The 21,232-nt window shown below is 43.7% G+C and overlaps 1 protein-coding gene across 2 annotated transcripts in view; it reads right to left on the bottom strand.

Moving 5' to 3' along the window:
• Nucleotides 1–15,177: 15,177 nt before the first annotated feature.
• Nucleotides 15,178–21,232, bottom strand: part of SLC10A7 (solute carrier family 10 member 7) — a 182,338-nt gene continuing 176,283 nt past the window's right edge. For both annotated transcript variants that reach the window (XM_015422925.1, XM_015422926.1), the window contains 2 exons: nt 18,220–18,365; nt 15,178–15,289 (listed from right to left, as the gene is read on the bottom strand). In XM_015422925.1, the coding sequence (XP_015278411.1) occupies nt 15,245–15,289; nt 18,220–18,365 (191 nt within the window). In that variant the 3' untranslated portion in view covers nt 15,178–15,244. The remainder of the gene's footprint in view (nt 15,290–18,219; nt 18,366–21,232) is intronic.

The raw sequence follows: 21,232 nt of genomic DNA, 5'->3' as shown, positions 1-21,232 counted from the left end.
CTTCATCACAGAAGGTTCCTGTTTCCCCATTGGATCAACCTGCTACCACGACCAGAAACTCCCCTCTGGGCTTTCAGTAGCCCCCAAGAGTTTCACAAAGTGCTTGGTGATGATTACCTTGCATGACAGCTGCCAAGGATTTTTGTGCATTTCCCGACATAGATAACTGGCTTAGAGTAGCAAATTCCTCACCATCTTTGCCATACGCAAGCCATCTGCTGGTGGATTTTGGCCTTCAGTCAGTGCTGCAAATCCCCACCCTCACACTACCAGGCACATCTGTTCATTGAAGCTGATCTATTTGATCCAAACTAACAAGTTCATCCCTGGCACTGCCACCTTTATGGTACTTTTCATCAGACTTCAGATGGTTCCTACCTGCCTTTTGGCCTCTGTCAGACCCCACTGTCCAAGGTACTGTAACTCCCTCCATGCTTTCCAGTGGTGGGCAAAACCCCACAACTTATTGTGAGGGGTCCTCTTCTTCCCTCTACCCCCTCAATCCATCTTCATAACCAGTTCTCTTTGAGGGTAGGGGGCCACTGTGAGGGGCATACAGACAGTGAAGTATAATCTTACCAGTAGTCTGTGCCCACACTCATGTGCCAGAGCTCTTGGGATCCACAAAACCCACCATGCTTTTCTGCCAATGCAAAAGGGGAAAGTTGTCCAGGTAGCCACAGACAACATTACATGATTGCAAAGTATTCCATTAAAACTGAGGTCTGCGTGCGTGTGTGTGAAACAGGCTCACACATCCTCTGTCACTCCTGCTGCTGCCTATGGGACTGGTACATACTGTACCGAATCATACCAGTACCTGTCCATGTAGTTGGCTCCGGGAGTGGTCTCCCGCAGGGGTGGTCCTAGTGATCCTGGGGCCCCGGGGGAAAGTCCTGAATGAGGTCCCAGAATCCCTGCTGCCACCCCCCCTGCACCAGAGTCACCCCAGTCTCAAGCAAGGGGAAGCCCATGCCCCATGTGATGGGACCGGAGTGAGCAGCGGTCACCTTGAGCAGGCGGGTGGGTGCAAGCAGCTGCCTTCACAAGCAGGCAGCCCAAGACCCGTGAGAGCCTGTTTTTCCTCTGCCCCCCCCTCCATCAGGCCAGGGCCTTCCAAGGCTGCTTCTGTCTCCCAGTCCACCCCTGATGCCTGGGAATGGGGCAGCTTCAGGGCAGCAGACAGAGAGGGGAACCCACTACCTTATAGCTGATTGCGGTGCCTGCTGCCCTAAAGGCTGCCACCTGCGGCAGCTCCAGGGATGGCAGAGAAGCCTGGAGCAGTGGCACCCTGGGAACGGGGTGGTCAGGGGCCCTCTACCACATCCCCTCAGTGTGGGGCCTGGGCTAGCTGTCCCGGTTGCCCCATGGCTAAGACTGTCCCTGCCCACCTGGGTCAAGTCTTTACCCAACAGGGCTAGATGCTGATAGGCTGCATTTGCCTTGGCTGTTACTACCAGTGACCAGAGTCTTCAGCAGCACAGGGTGGGGAATAGACTGCCCCTGGGGATGTTTCTCTAGTACCGTGGTCAGAGGAACTCCTCTGCTTCTTCCTCCCCTTACCACTTACCCTGTGAGTGTTCAAAATAGCACAGGACAATCCAGATCACATCTTCATCACCCCACGGGGGCCTTGGAGGCTCTGCACTCGAGCCCTGCCTGAGACTCCTGCACTGAAGTCACTGCAAGCTTCATCTGCTTCCTTCTGGCTCAGGACACCTCTCATAGGACCAGGGCAGACTTACTACATCCAGATGTAGCAACACTGAAGCTCAGGGGCATGACAAATAATCCCCTGGCAAGAAACCGCCTGCTTGCCATTCCAGCTTTTCAAATGGACTAATTCTTGAATTACAATTTCTTTTTGCTGGATCTCACTAAACTGTTCTGCTTCCTCACTTCTACAATATCTTCTTTACTTATATTCCCAAGACCTTCCTCTTTCCTCTCCCCAAGTCTGGCAACTCTCTCTCTGTATCCTGCTGTCTTCCAGAAGGTCACATCTTTGCTCTCAGCCACAGGATAGGAAGTTTTGGGAAGCTTTTCTCCATCTGCATTCTCCATCTGTACCTCCTGTTCCCGCCTTAAGCAGGGCAATTCCCATTTCCTCATTCTCCCGATTTTACCTGTTTTCAGGTAGCTCAGCTGGTTATTTTCGCATTGGTGTGCCTGCACGGAGACGACAAAGAAGAAGATGAGGTTGCTTACCTGTAACTGATGTTCTTCAAGTGGCCATCAGCAGAGCCACACAACTTGCCCTCCTTCTCCATGCTGATGCATGTTTCTGGCCCACTGCATTGCTTTAGGAAAGAATGGAGTGGGAATGGAGTAGGATGGGAAAGTGTTCGAGCCCTCTGCCTTGAGCTGGGAGGGGCTAGCCACTCAAATCCTTTTTAACTGAGCTCTAGAAAGTTCTGCATGTTGCTCTGCACAGATACAGAATCCCATGGATGTGACTGCACAGATGAACACACGAACAAGTAGCCTGTTCTTTCTGCTAGTCACTGGGAGCTCTGGAGCACTGAAGGCATAGTCCCTGACCACTGGATATCAGTGAATTGCCCCTCTGTCAATTGACTAAGCAATTTCAAGACTACCTTTGGAACCATGAGGGATAGAAACTTATAAAGCTGACACATTTTCTGGAGACTTTACCTGTTAAGATGTTGCTGTGTTTGATGTTGGAATAGCACTAGGGCCAGTCCCAGGGTATTGTGGGAAGGCACATAGTGTTGAAATCTTGCTGAAGCTAGAGAGGGCTGGGTCTGGTCAGGCCTGGACAAGAGATTTCCTGGGAACCTTGGGTTCCACAGTAAGAGACAGACAGAATATGAATGTAATAGACAAAACCGACAGATCAGAGTATTCGATATTGGTACTTTTGCTCTCATGGAATGCTTGTATGTCCCTTTCAAGCTAAGGATGTAATTCTCAGTTCTACAAAGGACTCTTCTTGTTTGTTGTTTTTTGATGATCATCACATCCAAATGAATTATTGTCAGCTACAAAACCTTGTTTACCTTCAGGGTGTAAGGATGGCGTTTTCCAAGTTCTGAGCAAACATTTTGTACATGAGACAATCACCCCCTGAAGCTAAGAATTAGCAAGACTCATCCTCAGGGCCCAGCAGTCATGACCCAAAGGATATCAAAGCAACTTCTTGTTTCTTGCAGAGTCCTGGATTATTTCATGAGACAGTGGCATGCAGTTTCTCATTACAAATCCTATTCAGACCGTTCCAAGGGTTTTAAACAAAGGTTGTAACACTTTAAAAGCAATTTTTTAAAAATAAAAGAGCTAGTCAGAATAATTAGAGAACTGGGCCGAGAGTAATTCCTCTGTAACAAGGGAGGGGAGGATAAGAACATAAGAACATAAGAGATGCCAATGTTGGATCAGGCCAAAGGCCCATCCAGTCCAACACTCTGTGTCACACAGTGGCCAGAAATACCAGTGCCATCAGGAGGTCCAGCAGTGGGGCCAGGACATTAGAAGCCCTCCCACTATTGACCCCCCCAAGCACCAAGAAGACAGAGCATCACTTGCCCCAGAGCCCCTAGCTATACCTTGTGGCTAATATCCACTGATGGACCTCTGCTCCATATGCTTATCTAATTCCCTTTTGAAGCCGTCCATGCTTGTAGCCGCCACCACTTCCTGTGGCAGTGAATTCCATGTGTGAATCACTCTTTGGGTGAAAAAGTACTTCCTTTTATCCGTTCTAACCCGACCGCTCTGCAGTTTCATGGAGTGCCCACGAGTTCTTGTATTGTGAGAAAGGGAGAAAAGTACCTCTTTCTCTACCTGCTCTTTCCCATGCATAATCTTATAAACCTCGATCATGTCACCCCTGTCGTCTTTTCTCCAAGCTAAAGAGCCCTAAGCGCTTTAACCTTTCCTCATAGGGAAAGTGTACCAACCCTTTTATCATTCGAGTTGCCCTTTTCTGCACTTTTTCCAAAGCTATAATATCCTTTTTAAGGTGTGGTGCCCAGAACTGCACACAGTATTCCAAATGAGGTCTCACCATTGATTTATATAGGGGCATTATTATATTGGCTGATCTGTTTTCAATACCCTTCCTAATAATCCCCAGCATAGCATTGGCCTTCTTTATTGCAGTCACACACTGTCTCGACATTTTCAGTGAGTTATCTACTACAACTCCAAGATCTCTCTCTTGCTCAGTCTCTGCCAGTTCAGACCCCATCAATGTGTATTTATATTTAGGATTTTTGGCTCCAATGTGCATCACCTTGCACTTGGCCACATTGAACCCCATTTGCCATGTTGACGCCCACTCGCCCATCCTTGACAGATCCCCTTGGAGTGCCTCACAATCCTCACTGGTTTTCACCACCCTGAACAACTTTGTATCATCCGCAAATTTAGCCACTTCACTGCTTACTCCCATCTCCAAATCATTAATGAACAAGTTAAAAAGCAGTGGACCAAGTACTGATCCCTGTGGTACCCCACTGCTTACCACCCTCCACTGAGAGAACTGCCCATTTATACTCACTCTCTGTTTTCTATGAATTAGCCAGTTTTTGATCCATAAAAGGACTTGTCCTTCTATTCCATGATTTTTGAGCTTACTTAGGAACCTTTGATGAGGAACTTTATCAAAAGCTTTCTGGAAGTCAAGGTAAATAATATCTATTGGATCCCCCTTGTCCACATGTTTGTTCACCCCCTCAAAGAACACTAACAGGTTAGTGAGACAAGATCTTCCCTTACAGAAACCGTGCTGAGTCTGCCTCAATAGGTTTTGTTCATCTATGTGCCTACTAATTCTTTCCTTAATAATGGTTTCCACCAATTTACCCGGTATCGACGTCAGACTGACTGGCCTGTAATTTCCCGGATGTCCTCTGGAACCCTTTTTAAAGATGGGAGTGACATTAGCTACCTTCCAATCCTCAGGAATGGAGGCAGATTTTAAGGAAAGATTACATATCTTTGTCAGGAGATCCACAAGTTCACATTTGAGTTCTTTCAGAACTCTCGGATGTATGCCATCTGGGCCTGGTGATTTTTCAGTTTTTAAGTTGTCTATCAGTTTTAGGACCTCCTCTCTCGTCACCTCAGACGTTCAATGCATGGAAGGGCACAGAAATCACACTCAGAGGAGAATAGGTCAAACTGTGCTACAGGACAGACGTTACCCTAGTTTTATACTAACCACTCAATGACATCTTTTGACAAACTTCATATTGGCAATTTACCTGTATAATCTGTGCCATCGAGACCTGTAAGACTCCAAAAAGACTATCGATGACTACAACAGAGACCTCCGAATCACAGTCACATGTATGACCTTTCAGCTTATTTGTAGGAGGCAAGGCCCTGACCTGGACTACCCAGGCTAGCCCAGTTTAATCAGATCTCGGAAGCTAAGCAGGGTCGGCCCTGGCTAGTATTTGGATGGGAGACCTCCAAGGAACACCAGGGCTGTGATGTGGAGGCAGGCAATGGCTAACAGCCTCTGAAGGTCTCCTGCCTTGAAAACCCTTCCAGGGTCACCATAGCTGCGACTTGATGGCACTTTCCTCCTCCTCCTCCTCCACCACCACCACAGCTGGCAAGGAGGAAAGCAAAGGAACCCGGATCCCACAATGTTTAAAGAGACGTTAATGTGGAAATCGAAGCTTAAAGCTACAGTTCTGTGGGCCAAGAGACACAATATGCCCAACATGTGTAGCGTCATGGGTCCGCTGCCCAACTTGCAGTCAGATGTACATTGGGTAAGCTCACCCTGGACGGCATTTGTCCACTCCGTGCTGCAAGGGGGGGAGGAGTTTCGGGTTTCCCTTCCATTGGGCTTTTTCCAGTGGAAACATTGGGGGTTATTGCCTTTTTCTCTGGCTCCACGTGCTCTTCCTAGGGCACGTGGAGCCAGAGAAAACAGGTGAAAAGCCCCCCAGTGCTGTTTCTGCTGGAAAAGGTGGGATGGGAGGGAAAACGGAAGCTTCTTTCCCTCCCTCGCAGCTCAGAGTAAACAAGCACTATTTAAGGTGAGTTCCTGTGATGTATGTCTGACTGCAAGTCTGGTAGCACACCCACAACTCAGCACATGCCCAGCACATAACAAATATTTGGTCCTGAAATGTCGCCAGTTAATGCCCTTAAGCAATGGCATTGCCAAGCCAAACAGAAGAACTCTTCTCACATTAGCACCCCTTGGAAAAAACAGTCGTGACAGATACTTACATTGCCAGGAAGTATCACACTTCTAGCCGTGTTCTCTTGGAAGGCATTTTATTATTTATTGAAGACTAGATACAAACCAAAAATGATCTCTTTAGTTCTGTACAAGCAGTTTAGGCAGAGGCTAAACCTGCTCCATCACAGAAATAGATATTGCTGTATTTTGATAGCTGTAGATTAGTCCACTGTTGGTGTTTAGAAGTTTGCTCCATTAGACAGTTTGTGGTGTGTTGCTGGACAGACTAAACACCTCTAAATACTGAAAGCTGAAATAGGAAAGAGAGATGGAGAAGGAAGAGCAGGGGCTGTCAGGAGAACAGAAGAAGGAAACTGAGTTGCATATTTTAAATCCTTCCCTGGGTTGTCTCCTTGTTTGCATCTAGGAACAAAAGATATCTAACCAAAAGCTTCATGTGTTGTGAAGCAAAGCACCTTCCCCACCATCCCCTCAAAGGTTAACATAAATGGTGATGGGCCTAAGCTGACCTGCAGGTGTTGCTAATTGGTTTTTTTGGGAGCCTGCAAGCTTCTTATCATCTTCCAAAGATGGAAGCTGTTTAATTAACTTCTCATGGGAACCTGTGATCTGTGATGGGAAGGGAGGGACTGGGAGAGGTGATGTAATCTTCCAGAGGTTTCTCTTGGAGACCTCTTCTGATTGGATGCCATCATTGCTTGACTTGATGGGCCAAAATTATGACTTGAACTGTGGCCTGGGAGAAGGAAGCTAGCTGAGATTTTCATGGACTATGGGCCAAGACTATGTCCCGCAATTGCTAGAAACACAGACAATGCTATTTGAGGCCTTCCTATCGAAACAAAGGTTGGTGCCACTGCCACCTAATGCAGCTCTGGACAGTGTCAGGCAGCTGAAGCCAGCTTTCTTGTTTTCTGTTTTGTATAACTTCTGAATAATGTGTTGGGAATAATTTTTCTGTATTAATATCTTCTGAATAAACTTAGTATCATTGTATAAACGACAGTCTGGTTCTTGTGCACACTTGCCCTGGGAACCCACAGGGTTTGGCCTCATGTTCCCTTGACATGTATGTTTGCTCGATGTGAAATGTCAGCTTCCGACACACAGGCCTGGGTAGAAAGAACCCCCCAGAGGAGGTTTGGATCTGCATTCCTTTGACAGCCATTCCTCATAAGGGCTGGCAAGCCTGTTTTGAAACGGAGGGAGAGCCTGTCAGACAGCTTGTGGTGTAGCAATGGGGGTCTTACCCTTCAAAAAAAGGAAGTGAAAACGTCTGCTGGGCATGTGCAGGCCCTTTGGACACGCCTAAGGCAGGCCTGTGGATTCCAGTCTTGAGCCGCCCTGTTTTCCTCAATGCAGGCTGTGGGCACAAAACAGAGTCCGAGCAGAGCCATGTTCTCCACTGAAATGAAGAAGGAACCTGCTGCCAGCCAGGAAGCACGTTGCAGGCATCCTCACCCCCAAAGCGCCCGAAAGACCCTTGCTAAATACTGCAGCTCATGTCATCCAAGTTTTGTTGCAAAAAAGTTACTTGGACATTTGTAGCACTGTAACGTGGAAGAGACATGGATTTCTGTTGCTCAAGAGACACAATGTGGGTCACTAGCCCCTATTTGTGTGTAGACATACAGGAAAGTGGGAATTTGGGAAAACATGAAGACCCCTATGTAATAGCCAGCTCCAGGTTGGGAAATTCCCAGAGATTTGGGAGCGAAAACTACAGAAGGTGGGGTTTGGAGAGGGAAAGGACCACAGCAGAGTATTAATGCTAGTGTGTCCAGCTTCCAAAGCATCCATTTTCTCCAGGGAAATGGAACTAATTTAGACTGGAAACCAGTTGTAATTCTGAGAGATCTCCAGGCCCCACCTGGAGGTTGGCAACCCCAGTTGGTGGTGTCAAAAGTCTAAATTTCCTTTAAGGAACTCAAATAGTTTTCTGGCTCAGATACCATCTATAAAATACGAATACTTCCATAGCAGCTGTTTCCACATTGTGGCCGTAAGGGAGATCCAAGTAGAGATGCCTTCTGGGGGGGGGGGGGGCAGTTTGCACAATAAGCTGGAGCTTATCAGGATTCCCTGACTGAATATTGATTTACTTACATGTTGCTTTTCAATTCAATGGGGACCAAAAGTGGCCTGCATCATCATTCTCCCCTCCTCTGTTTTATCCTTACAACAACCCTGTGAGGTAGGCTAACACAAAGCAACTGACCCAAGGTCTTCCAACGAGTCCATACCCAGTAGCTAGTGCTGTGTGTGGAGATCTGTGGCTGCACTGGGACCATTTGAGTAGCAATGAACAGACAGTCCACTTTGAAAACCCTGGGTTGGATTCAGGCTGGAAAGCTCACAAAGGAATTGGCAGAGCAGATCTTCCCCTGCCTACCCCATCCCCAAACAGCCTATTTTCTTCAAAAAGAAATTCTCTGAGGTTCAGAAAAGCCACATAAATAAAATGCACAACAGTTCAGGGAGGGAGAAATCAGGTGAAATGGTCTCCTCCTGCCTCGTCTGTAGGGAGAGATCCACATAAGGGAGTGGCTATGGCTCAAAGACAGAGCATCTACTTGGCATTCGGAAGTCCTCAGCATTTCCAGCCAAAAGGATCAGGTAATAGGTGATGCTACAGAATCTGTAGAGCCACTGCCAGTCAGAGAAGACAATACTGGCCTTGATGGACCAATAGTCTGGTTCAAAATAAGGCAGTGTCACATGTGTTCATGTGCTACACCAACTCCTTCCATGAGATTTCCATTCCCATGTAAGAACATAAGAGAAGCCAATGCTGGATCAGGCCAACGGCCCATCTAGTCCAACACTCTGTCACACAATGGCCAAAAATACCAGGTGCCATCAGGTCCAGTAGTGGGGCCAGGACACTAGAAGCCCTCCCACTGTTGCCCCCCCCCACGCACCAAGAATACAGAGCATCACTTGCCCCAGCCTGAGAGTTCCTGTCTATACCATTGATGGACTTCTGCTCCATATGCTTATCTAATTCCCTCTTGAAGCCGTCCATGCTTGTAGCTGCCTCCACGTCCTGTGGCAGTGAATTCCATGTGTTAATCACTCTTTGGGTGAAGAAGTACTTCCTTTTATCTGTTCTAACCCGACTGCTCAGCAATTTCATTGAGTGCCCACGAGTTCTTGCCATGGGTAATTGTCAAGCATGCAACTGCTTTCTTTTCTTGTGCTTGTTAAGAAGTAACTAGGAGATTGTGCCATGTGCAGTCACAACAAAACTAATATCTGAAGTTACAGTCAGGGAAAGAGAGAGACATTGTTGGGGGTTTTCACTTACCAGAAGTTGATACCTCCACAGCAATGGGATGCTATAAAGTGATATCCAGCCCCAGTACACGCACATTTACTACACTGGAAAACTCACATAGCTATGAAAGGAGGATCTCATTGACTGAAAAGATCTGATTGTCTCATGTGAAGACATTTTTCATGGCCTGCTTAGGCACACACACCAAGTAGAGATACTGCTTGTGATAGGAACGGAATTGTCTGCCACTGCCAGAACAGAAATAAATGAGAAGAAAATGTATTCAAGCTGCAGTTGACAAAGACATCCTGCAAGTAGGAGCTGATTGCCAGGCGCTGAAGTCCCTTTTGAAACATCAATGGCTCCATTTTCTCAACAGAAAGGAAGTCAAGGAGGGAAGAGAGAAAAGCCCCCCCCCCTGAAAGACTACCTGCTGTGAGGAGTAGATGAGATTTCAGACTGTTGAAGCAGCAATGCTGAAAAGAAGTTTTCTATTCACCTTTGCATTCATGTAGCAATCCCAATGAACTAATACTTTTTAAAGCTACAAGAGGTAAGACCTCTGCCCAGGAAAGATTTTATTTTAATGACCGCTGGACTGGAGGGAGCATAAATTTAGGCACAGTGGCCACACAAGGCTGGCCCAAAACTTCAGGATCCTAGAGAACCATTTGGGGGGAAAAGGATTTCATTTTTAAAGCACGGAGAAGTGCCTGGGTAAATAGTTTTAATTTTATCACATCTTTGAGCATGAATTGTAAAAGCCATGCAGCACTGAAATTTTCACCTAAGCTCCGTAAAAGTGGGAATTGTATTTAGGTACGGCACTCTTTCAAACTACTGTTCCAGTTTCATAAAGGCGTTATTTAAGAAATCCACTAAAGCATCTTGAAGTGAATTAAGGAGTATTGGCAGAAAGAACAGAAGCAGGTCATCCTTTAGAGCGAGAGGCAAGACCTTTGGAATACAATTATCAACATAGTTATTTATGGGCCACAGATCTTGCCTCCGTCATGGCAGAGAAGTGTGTGATAATCTAGTTTCCAGCCCCATATTTTCCTATCTAGAGATAAAGGTTTATTTAAGATTGTGCAGAAAAATAAAATTACTTGAGCAGGGAAAATAACTTCACTATTGGCTGCAGTTCATAAGAGCTGCCTTGCTGCTCCCAGCTAGGGATGCTGAGAACCTGGCAGCAAACAGGTTCAGCTGGCCACAGTCCTTCAGGAGCCAAAACTTGGATATTCTCTCCTCACTGCCATCTGGCTTGAACAGCAGCTGAACAGCTTTGCGGCTGCACAGTAGCTGTAGTGTTTGGAGGTTGCATTTCCTTCTGCCTTGAAAGCTGCTTTGGCATCAGTGCAGTTGGTGAATTAATTTTTGCCAGTTAATTAAGTGATTTTTTTTTTTTGGGGGTACTACAACTTCCATAAGGCTGCGCAAGGATGGCCAGATGAAAAACAATAACAAAATTAAATGAAACCAAACCATAAGATTTTTTTTAATGTATAATTTTTGGTTGACCCAATTAATTAGTTTGTTTATTCAATTGGCTGCTGAGTGATGACGACGACGGTGTAGGGGAGGCGTAATAAACTAGGGGTGCCGCTGGGCTGTGTGAGAATGTGCGGGAGTATAATAGAAGAAGAAGAGATTGGATTTATACCCCGCCCTTCGCTACTCAAAGGTGTCTCAGAGCGGCTTACAAACTCCTTTCCCTTCCCCTCCCCACAACAGACACCCTGTGAGGTGGGTGGGGCTGAGAGAACTCTGACACAAACTGCTCTTTTTCAAGGACAGCTGTGCCAGAGCTTGTGACTGACCCAAGGTCACATCAGCAGGTGCAAGTGGAGGAGTGGGGAATCAAACCCGGTTCTCCCAGATTAGAGTCCGCACACTTAACCACTACACCAAACTGGCTCTGCTGATTGTACTGCTGATTGTTCTGCCTGAGTATGCAAAAAGTAACCTGGTGAACAACATACTGAAAAATCAGCTCCCTGCTTGTAGCTGGCGAGCAGAATGTGAGCAGAAATGGTGAATTTTCACACCTTCCTGACTCCTACCCAAGATCCACCTCTAGCAGCTAGATGCGGGCTGACACTTTCAGGAAAATGGCCAAAGCCATTTCCCAGCACCTGGTAACCGGATGTATACTGCTTGTAGCATAATGAACTATTGATAGACTTCTCCCATAAATGTAATGTTTTATATTAAAAATATTTATTAACCACCTATCCCTACATAACAGGCTGATATTGCACAGTAAAGTCATTTGCGCTACTGGGTCTCACAATATTCTGTGGACACGAGAAAGTCACATTTATTTTATTGTGTTTATAACCTTTCCTCTATCATGGAACTCAAAGCATAGGATTCACAAGACACTCTGGCTACACTGATGACAAAAAAAGTTGCATTATTTGTGGAGTCTTGTGAACAAAAATTCTACTTTGTGAGCTATTGGCATTAGTTGTGAGTGGGCGATTTGTCTACTGCATAAATTAGTTTGCTCTGGAGCCATCCTTCCTGAGCTAAGACAACGATTTATTTATTTATTTAATTGGATTTTTACCCCGCCCTCCCGCTCAATGTGTGAGCTGGAGACTAAAAAACTGTGAGCTAGCTCACACTAACTCATCTTAGAGGGAACACTGACTAAGACCTCTTGCTTATCTTGTCCTGACTTCATAAGAGATGAGGATAACACTTCAGCAAATCTGAGGTGAAAACCAATCACGGGGCCCCATTACTTTATATTCTGCTAGGTTCTCTTTTCTTCTACATGAAGCCAAGTCTTTGATGTGGTCAGAATTAAGCAAGAAATGCAAAACACTCTTGAGAAGCTTTGCAGTTTTCAATTTAATCGGTCATTTTATTTTTTAAAAAAAGTTTGCATTTTAAAAAGAAACAAACAGAAAGATTGACTCAGGAAAAAATGAAGCCAAGTTACAAAAATAAACCGCAAACCCATCCATTTGCTCATTTCCCAATTCTATATTAATCAACTACTACCCAATCAGTTTCTTTTATAAGGACATGTAGGCATAACTGAAGGCATGAAATGAACATCTTAACAGTCTTTAAACATAATGCAACATTTTGGATATGAATAATTAAGTTCTACTAAGCATGGATTTAAGAGGTGTACTTCAGTTTTGCTTTATGTCCCCTTCAGAAGAATCCATCCAAGAGTCACTTATGTAAAAACAGGAAGAAACATAACACCATTTAGGCTGTCCCAAGCCATCAACAGTTATCGCCAAAAAGGGCCTACACAAAACCACCGCTCCATAGAACAATTTTAAATAGAGTAACATATCAATGAAATCACCGTGACAACACTTTATAGTTAAAAGCCATGAACTGATGGTGGTGCTGTACTTCGAGGTAGATCTGTTGGAATATTCGCAGTGTGGTGACTGATCGAGAGCAGACAAGACTCAGATGACAGGACAGAAGGGCGGGATGTGAGCTAACGGGAATGACCTGCTAGGGATGTTTCATGTGCCAGAATGTCAAAATGATCTGGATTTGCACAAGAGCAAAACTTGCACTCTAGTATGACACCTATTTATTTATTTCCTTTGCGCACAAAATTCTCAAATATACAAGTGAGCTGTTTTGGAACAGGCAACCGCAAAATCCTGTGACCTCATTTTCTTCCTCAGGTTATGAACTGAAGGACTATGGGTTAGGAGGACATGCATGTTGGAGGTTCAGAACAGGATTTGTGGGGTAAAACAATATTGTGTGCCTTTATCTAACCTCTTGTTTGTTCACGTTTTAATCACCAAGACAAGATGAGTCATCAAACATTAAATGAGGTGAGTTTTGTAAAACATGTTTGGTCCACTTAATCAAGAACCCTGCTTGTGATTGGTTTTAGGTATTCCTCTAGAGGCATATTTGTTAGAAACATCAATGTGGTGCACCATTTTTTTTAAAAAAAGGATTAATTTCTACATAAAAATTCAGATCACCCACTTAATGAAAAGCAGCAGTCTATAGGCTGGTATGTTAAACTTCACTGACCTTAATCCTTGCTAAATAGGTGCCAAACACATTGATGTATCATACATTCATTTTATCTCCCAGAATGATCCATTAATAAAGATACTTGAACCTTGGTGACAAGGAAATTACTTGATACAGATGATTGTCAACCCAAGGCAACTCAGCTTGGCACCAAATGGAATTATCTGAGCAGGATGGTTGATCCCAATATACCATGATTAAACTCAGGGAATGCATTCACAATAGCTTATATATGCAGTTAATTGTGACACTGAAGCTGTATACCATTCCCTAAGAATGTGATGTTCTATCTTTTCATTAACCTGCTGTGGGACATGGTTACAAACGATCCTCTCATTCCAAGAATTCCGTGTGCAATCCCAGTGTGCCTCCCTGGATCTTAGCACACCCCTTTAATGGAGGACACTATGAAGATCCTCATGGGCAGAGAACAACCTCTGAATTACAGATGACTACTGAGCTTATGAGGCCATACTTGATGCATCCGGTGCTGGGATCAGCACTTAGCCCAATGACACCTGTCTCAAATAAGGTGCAGCGCTTACCTTTCCCCTCCTTCATATTCATTAATACACTAATATTCATCTCGTCTATAAAAATGTAAAGGAAATTCCATTTTTTTAAATTCAAGCTACAACTGATTGTCAGACTAGACATATCCCCCCCCCCCTTATCACCAGTGCTCCTTAAAATGTATAAAGTACACCAGTACATTTGTGGGCTGACAAAGAGCCATCAGTTCCCCACCCTCAGAAGGTCCCGTGTGCTGCTCAAGATCCAACAAAAACTGAAGCTCTGTAAACTGTGGGAAAATGGCTACTGCAATATTCGTATCTCGTATTCTGTCACTGTGGGGAGGCGTGTACTGAACTTGGGCAAGAAAAAGGAAACAAGCTTTTTTTTGCTTGGTTTGGGTTAACAATAGTAATGGAGGGGGGGGGAGAGAAAACCTCTAGCTGCAGATCACAGATCGTTCCCTACCAACCTAAGCTCCGGGCTGTCTCTTTGAAGAAGCTCATGATACATTTAAGATATACAATGCCACAATATCATAAAAATGGAACGGGGAGAATTGTCGTGAGAAACCATTAACTTTGAAGGAATGTCTAGACAACTGTGTCAACAAATGCAAATAATTCATGCTTTTCAGTTTCTCTTCCAATGGATGGCCCCATGCTGAGTGTACACAGAAGAAAAAGGCATGTCACAATCATACGAGCAGGGAGGGTTATGGAATCACACAGAAATTCAAGTTATTCTCAACAAGAACTTCAGAAAGTGCTTTCCTGTCGGCAGCCAGAAGTGAGCTGTCCCTGGTTTATTATGTCCTGGTTTAACATACTAACTTGTGAACAGTTCAGCACAGTCCACTGAATTTGGCTCCCATTCAATCTTCACTCATTTTGAGAGAGGGTTGTTTTTGGATGGATTGTGCCTGCTGTCTCTGAGAATGTGCAATGACAGAAGCTCCAAGTCTTGTTTACTTAAGATTTTTTTCTTAAAAAATCAAAGGATCTCAAAAATGTGTGCAACCTCTTCTAATAACCAGCCATGTGGCTTTGGAATCAATGCTTTTTCAAAGATATTTTAAGGCACTTCAATAGGTATTTTAAATATATATATATCAGAAGTATCTATAAAAATAAAGTATTGAAGCAACATTCACATATGCCTGTTTTCCGAGTTGTCTCTGTGTATGTACAGTATAGTACATATGTACATTCAGTGGATTTCTTCTCTCGTTATACCTTCACTGGCATCTTGGGCTGCTTTGTCAACTTCAGTGCCTGCAGATATTAAAATAAAGCATCAGTTTATGGCATTCATAAAACCAAGGCTAACACTACAACATTCCTCCAATGTAGTTGCTACAAACTGGTGACAGTCTTCCCAGGATAGTTAGAAAAGATTCTGGTTCTCTGGTTGCACCTTCTCCTATGGTCAAACTGGACATGACGCTAAGAAATTCATGAATTGTTCTCCTAGTGTTTTTGAAAGGGAAACAGAAGCTGTGCAGAGCCTCAGCTTAGATCAGGGCCATTGCGGGTGGGGCAGAAGCAGCAATATTGTTGTTTCCTTCTCCTCTCAAGTGGCCTCACCATGAATTGTTAGTCCAAGAGAGTGCCCATCATTTCCTCTCCCAGGACTAACAAAGTCAGGGGAGAGATCAGTTGTGAGCAGTGAAATCATGCAGGCAAAAGGGTTACCTCACCCCTCTACATTTGAAGAGGACCATGCGTAGCTGCTATTTTGCTTTAACAACCATGAATGGATCTCCCTGAGTCATGCCTGGCTTGTCCCTTAGAGCTGGTGATGCTACCTGGAAGGAGATCCTGGGATCATGCCAGTATTTCCATCAGGGAATAGAAGGCAATTTTAGCCTTGCTCCAAAGGCTACGTGTCTGTTCGTCACAGTCTGGGAATGCAACACTGCCTCCCACAGTTCTTCTTCCCTCCCACTGCCTCTTTATCTAGAGATACAACACATGTCTTGTCGATGGGCAGACTGACCCATGTTCTACCTTGCTCCTGCCAATTGCTTAGACAAAGAACTAGAATTGCACTTAGGGCACAGTGTGCATGGTGGGGCTGGGGATTTTAGGTAGAACTGGAAGTCACCCATTCCAATTTTCTCAATGGAGAAGGAGGACAAGGAATACTTTAGACTGGTACAGTGGTCTTTCATAGAGAGGAGGAGAATGACAGGAAAAGGGGGTCTTCCTGATTTTCCTCTTCCCCCGCCATTATTTCTGACTCTGGGAATAAACCTCTTCCTGGGATCATGAGACCTGCACGGAGTAATAGCCAAGTGGGTCAGGAGGATTCGGCAGGAAGCAGGCAAAAATTGTTCTCTTTTTCCTCTTCCAACAGTGGAGTTCTGTTCACACAAAAGACTGGTGACCATTAGCGGCTTCCACTGATGAATTACAGGATCCACCTCAATATATGCACAACATCTGCTACTTTCATGTTTTTATGACATTTCCAAAGTGACCTTTGAAGCTAATGAAAGACCATTACTTACAATAGGTCAATTAAATGTTCCAATATATAGTGAAAGAAGATTGAGGAATGCATATCTATATTTTAACGCCCATTTTGGGGGGATAAACCCAGATTATTAAATAAGGAGTGGCCTGGACTCTGTTTGGCCACATGCAAACAATGCAATAATCTTTCATTGAGTGCGCATAAGGATGAACCAAACTTAATATCAGCGATATAAACATTTCAAATGTTGTTTGTGAAAACAGACTCTTTACTTTGGTGTGTGGCAGATTATGCTGTACAACTTGCCAAGGAGAAACGCCCTCTTGTCGATGAACTTCTAAATATTTAAATTCCATTTCATATGAAGAGATCACATGTTAGTGCCATAATTAAGCACGGATGTCAGTGGAGCTGAGCTTTCTGCCTGGATAACAGTTTTCCACCATGAGAGAAATGCCAAGGAGAAGCCAAGGTGTTGATAGAAAAATAAACATCAAGGTGAAGATGACATGTTTACTTTCAAAGCAGGAGACCATTATCCAGGCACAACATCAACATCTATTGTAATTATTGCTCCTGAATCAAAAGCAAACTTCCTGATTTATAAAAACAGTAATATTAAGCTGTGTAATTAGAATACTCTTTATGGAAAAAATAACCCAGGGACCAGAAGAAAAGTATTTGCATGGAACAATAACAAATGATTAAATAAACTTGTCAGATAGTGTAGACTCATTAAGACCTGTTATGGAAGCACTGGATTTTGGAGAAATAAAACCATACCAGATCTTTTTGGGATGTGACCCCCACTCTACCCCAGCACTGGTCTATTAAGGTCATTACTGTTTCCTTTGAGGTCTAGTGGGTCTCAGGTAGAAGTCTTTACCTGATTTTTTCACGGAGTTGTTGAAAATTGACCCCAGGATCTTCTGCATGGAAAGTAGATGCTCTACCAAGACCTGTTATGGAAGCACTGGATTTTGGAGAAATAAAACCATACCAGATCTTTTTGGGATGTGACCCCCACTCCACCCCAGCACTGGTCTATTAAGGTCATTATTGTTTCCTTTGAGGTCTAGTGGGTCTTCTGCATGGAAAGTAGATGCTCTACTACCAAGCCACAGCCCTACTTCATGTGAACATCTTGATCGGGGAAGCATGCATGGGTGGAAAAACGAGCAGAAAAATTACTGGGATGACCAAAAGTGGCATTGCTCCACCAAGAAAACAGTCTGCTCATAATTATTTGTTTGAGCTGCAAAACAATTGGTTTGGCTGTTATATGTCACAATAGTAACTGGTATTCCAATTTCCAAGCCCCTTTGCTCCTACTGGTTATGAAATCTAGACAGAACAAAAGAAGACTCTTCATTCGGCAAACAGCTGTACCATGGGCCACTGTGTTGGACTTGGATCTTTCTTCAGACATGAAAGAGGAAGATGTAGCAGAGTGCTATTTACCGTTAACATTTCAGGGCATCTTTGTATTTATTTATGTGCTACCTACGATGCCAGCAATGGGCCCCTCTTCAGCTCTGCCTGGTTCTCCACCCTACAGATTGGCCCTATCAAAGAGCAAGTGCTGACAGTACAGTATCTGAACAGCAACATAGTTGTGATGGTTCTCCCATGTCTGCTTTCATGGAGGCTTCGATATTTTCTGTTTAGTCTAAAACAGATGTCTTTTTGAAAATGTAGCATGCTGATTACAGTCCTAACTCCTTACCTTTTGTCTAGAAATCATCCAAGATTTTATCGTTGGTACTAAGACGCTACCGAGGAGGATCTGAGCCGGATGATAGATAAGTAAAGGGACAGAAATTAAAGACAGGTGTTCATAGCCCTCAAAGACAATCTTCAGCATTGGTATTCCTGTGGGCAGAAAGACAGCTAAACTTCAGAATGCTTTGATGTGTTATCTGTGTCAACTATCATAGGAAAGCATTTTACTTTTTAAACATTTCAGAAAAAAAGAAAAAGACTAGATAGTGCAGGAAGAATGGAGACACAGAACGATCTTGTAAGAGACAGAAGAACACAAATACACAATCCTCAGCAGCAAAGAAAAGCCCTTTCCCTTTGGCAAATGGAGACGTGGCCGTGAATACCAGAGAGACTCCGAGCACAAACCTTCTATCAATTTGAAAGCTGCATTCTTTCAGCCAAAGGCTTAATGCAAATTTGTACCCTGCTAGAGGGCAATTGTACAGATACTGGGGGGTGACCTAGATTCCCCCCTCACTCCCCTTTATCTCTATGCCAAATCTACTTACCTCACCCCCCACACACTCAGGATATTCCTTGTGGCAGTGTGATACTACTGCTGAGCCCGCCTGCTTTGTCCATGAACAAATATCCCATTGCTATAAGCCCTCCCTTGCCATGAAAGAGACAGAGCACACGAAGACGCTCCTTGTCCCTTGGAATGAAAAGTAAGGCTCATTGTTTTGCCCATCGTGAAGTTAAAAAGTGGTCACAGATCTACTGCATTGGGAAGCTGGGGTTCTGGAGGGAGGTCTAGGTGAAGCTGCAGGTTCAGGGGAATATGCTTCCAAGGACCCCAGGTGTGGTTCCTGAACAACATATTTTCTGTCCCAGTAACAAATTGTCCAGCTTTACCAAGACCCTTAATTCTTCCCTCTCAAAACTGGCACTGTCTTCACATTTTAAAAGCGTTAAAATGATAAACAGACATCTTACTGTCACAAATGACAGACTCACCGGTGACAAAAAAGGAGGATGGATATCATATCCTTATAACCCTCAAATTTATGCACTACTTAGTTGCAAATTCTTACATTTCTGGGTTGATACAGAACAGATTCTAACCCATTCAGGAGATTAAGAACTTTAAGAAAACATTGATACATGTCAAACTCCCCCCCCCAGCTAATTTCATAATGGATGGTGAAGATACCACACTGAAGAACATTTCAGAAAAAAGTAAGATGGAGGGAATTAGAAAATAGTTTTTAAAAATACTGCTTGAATTTTAAGAAGCTAAAATATTTCATGTTTGTCAAAGATTTTGAAATCATGTCCCACGTAGTTTCTTGACTTATTTGTAAAATCAAAAATTCCCAAATGAGAAAAGTTTTAAATCCCACAAGATTTTCAACTAGAGTAACTAAGTCATTGCTTTGGAAGCTACACAAGTATCTGCAAATTCTTTCAATTTTCTGTCTCTGATCTAAGAGGACAATGTTGCGTTCTTTGGCCCGTATTTTCATACAAACAAGGAAACCAAGCCGGTCATCAATCTTAGCTGGGCTGTTCTTCTTGGATATTTCAGTCCGCAGCACATGCTAACCTAATCGTAAAACAGGAACACTGATTTGAACAATAGTGACACAAGCAGGTGCCACTATAACAAAAATAGTAGCGCGCAGGAGATTAACTCCTTCAGATGGGTAGCCAAGAATGAAAGTGCGAAACTAAGAGGATCTGGTTATCTTTATTTCAATCTGCCCACTCCAGTTTCTCTCATCACTTATAGCATGCAGATTCTGATGTAATGGATTATGACAGGTACACCAACTTTAAATCTGTTCAGTATAAATCTGCAGAGTGTCTCAGAGCATTTTTATATGTTTAAAAACATCAGCAAATCTAACCATACTCTTTTGAAGTGCCTGCAAAAGTGAAACATTTTATTTTTAACAGAATTTCAGAAAGTATTCAAATTGTTCCAAATGAATACTCATGTATGCACTAGTTGCTGTAGTTGTTTTTGCAAAAGGGAAACGGAGTTATTGTTCAGACCCGAGTGCCACAGGAATCAGAGTGCTCCAATTAATCAGAATACATGCACGAAAAATGTTAAGCAAGTCTTGGTTTAACAATTTCTCGATTCTGTTCTCCAAGGAAACAAATAAGAGTCAGTGTACAAGATCCTTCCAGGAACATAGGTACAACTATTGCCCACTCTTCCTTGCCACTTCCCTTCATTAATCAAGTAAATAAATTAATTTATTAATCAAGTAAATAAATTAACTGAACACAAAACAGAAAACTGAGCATTGGCCCTTCCATTTGCTGCCAGAAATTTATTAGTCAAATTGCTACACAAGAGAAACCAATGGAGGCAGACTGAATCCCCTCTCTTTGCTCCTGACAAAAAACTGACATACCCCCTCCCTCCCTCCCATGGATTCTGTTCTGGTTCTTACTGACTGTTCTGGTTCTTACTGACTTTTTCCCACCCACAAAGCAAATACGTCTATGGTTTCCTGCCCTGTGTGAATTTTATAATACAACATAAGGCTTCTGCTCTGAATAAAGTTCTTTCCACATTAAAATAACCTGAATCCTTTGTTGTAAAATACGGTGGCCATTCTGACTCTGGTTAATGTGTGTGCTGGGAGGAGTGGGGAAGACCTGGAGGAGAGTACTGAACAGTTCAGTTTGAAATGGCAGGTTGGACTCAGTATATTCTAACAGAATCTCTTGTGGTTAAGGAGGACGCAAGTGTTGTGTGTTTTAGTGCACTTCAAAACTTCCTGCATTTAGTTATAGCGATCACTACTTTTAGTTTAACCATCCCTTTGGTCAAACTAGACAAGTCACTGGGAGATCTGTGAACAGATCTGCCCTGAATATTTTAAAAGGCAAATGAGCCCCTCCCAATTTAGAATGTGGGCTGAGACAAGGGACAGAAGGGGTTAAAACGTCTGCTTCTGCAAGGTTTTGCCAACTGAAAATGATTGTGGGTCAACTAGGGCTTCAACAGAAGCATCTAT

Source organism: Gekko japonicus, unplaced genomic scaffold, assembly GCF_001447785.1.
Source record: "Gekko japonicus isolate JY-2015 unplaced genomic scaffold, Gekko_japonicus_V1.1 scaffold110, whole genome shotgun sequence".
NCBI lineage: Eukaryota > Metazoa > Chordata > Lepidosauria > Squamata > Gekkonidae > Gekko > Gekko japonicus.
The sequence above is the reverse complement of the archived record's forward strand: the minus strand, read 5'-3'. Positions and strand labels throughout refer to the sequence as shown.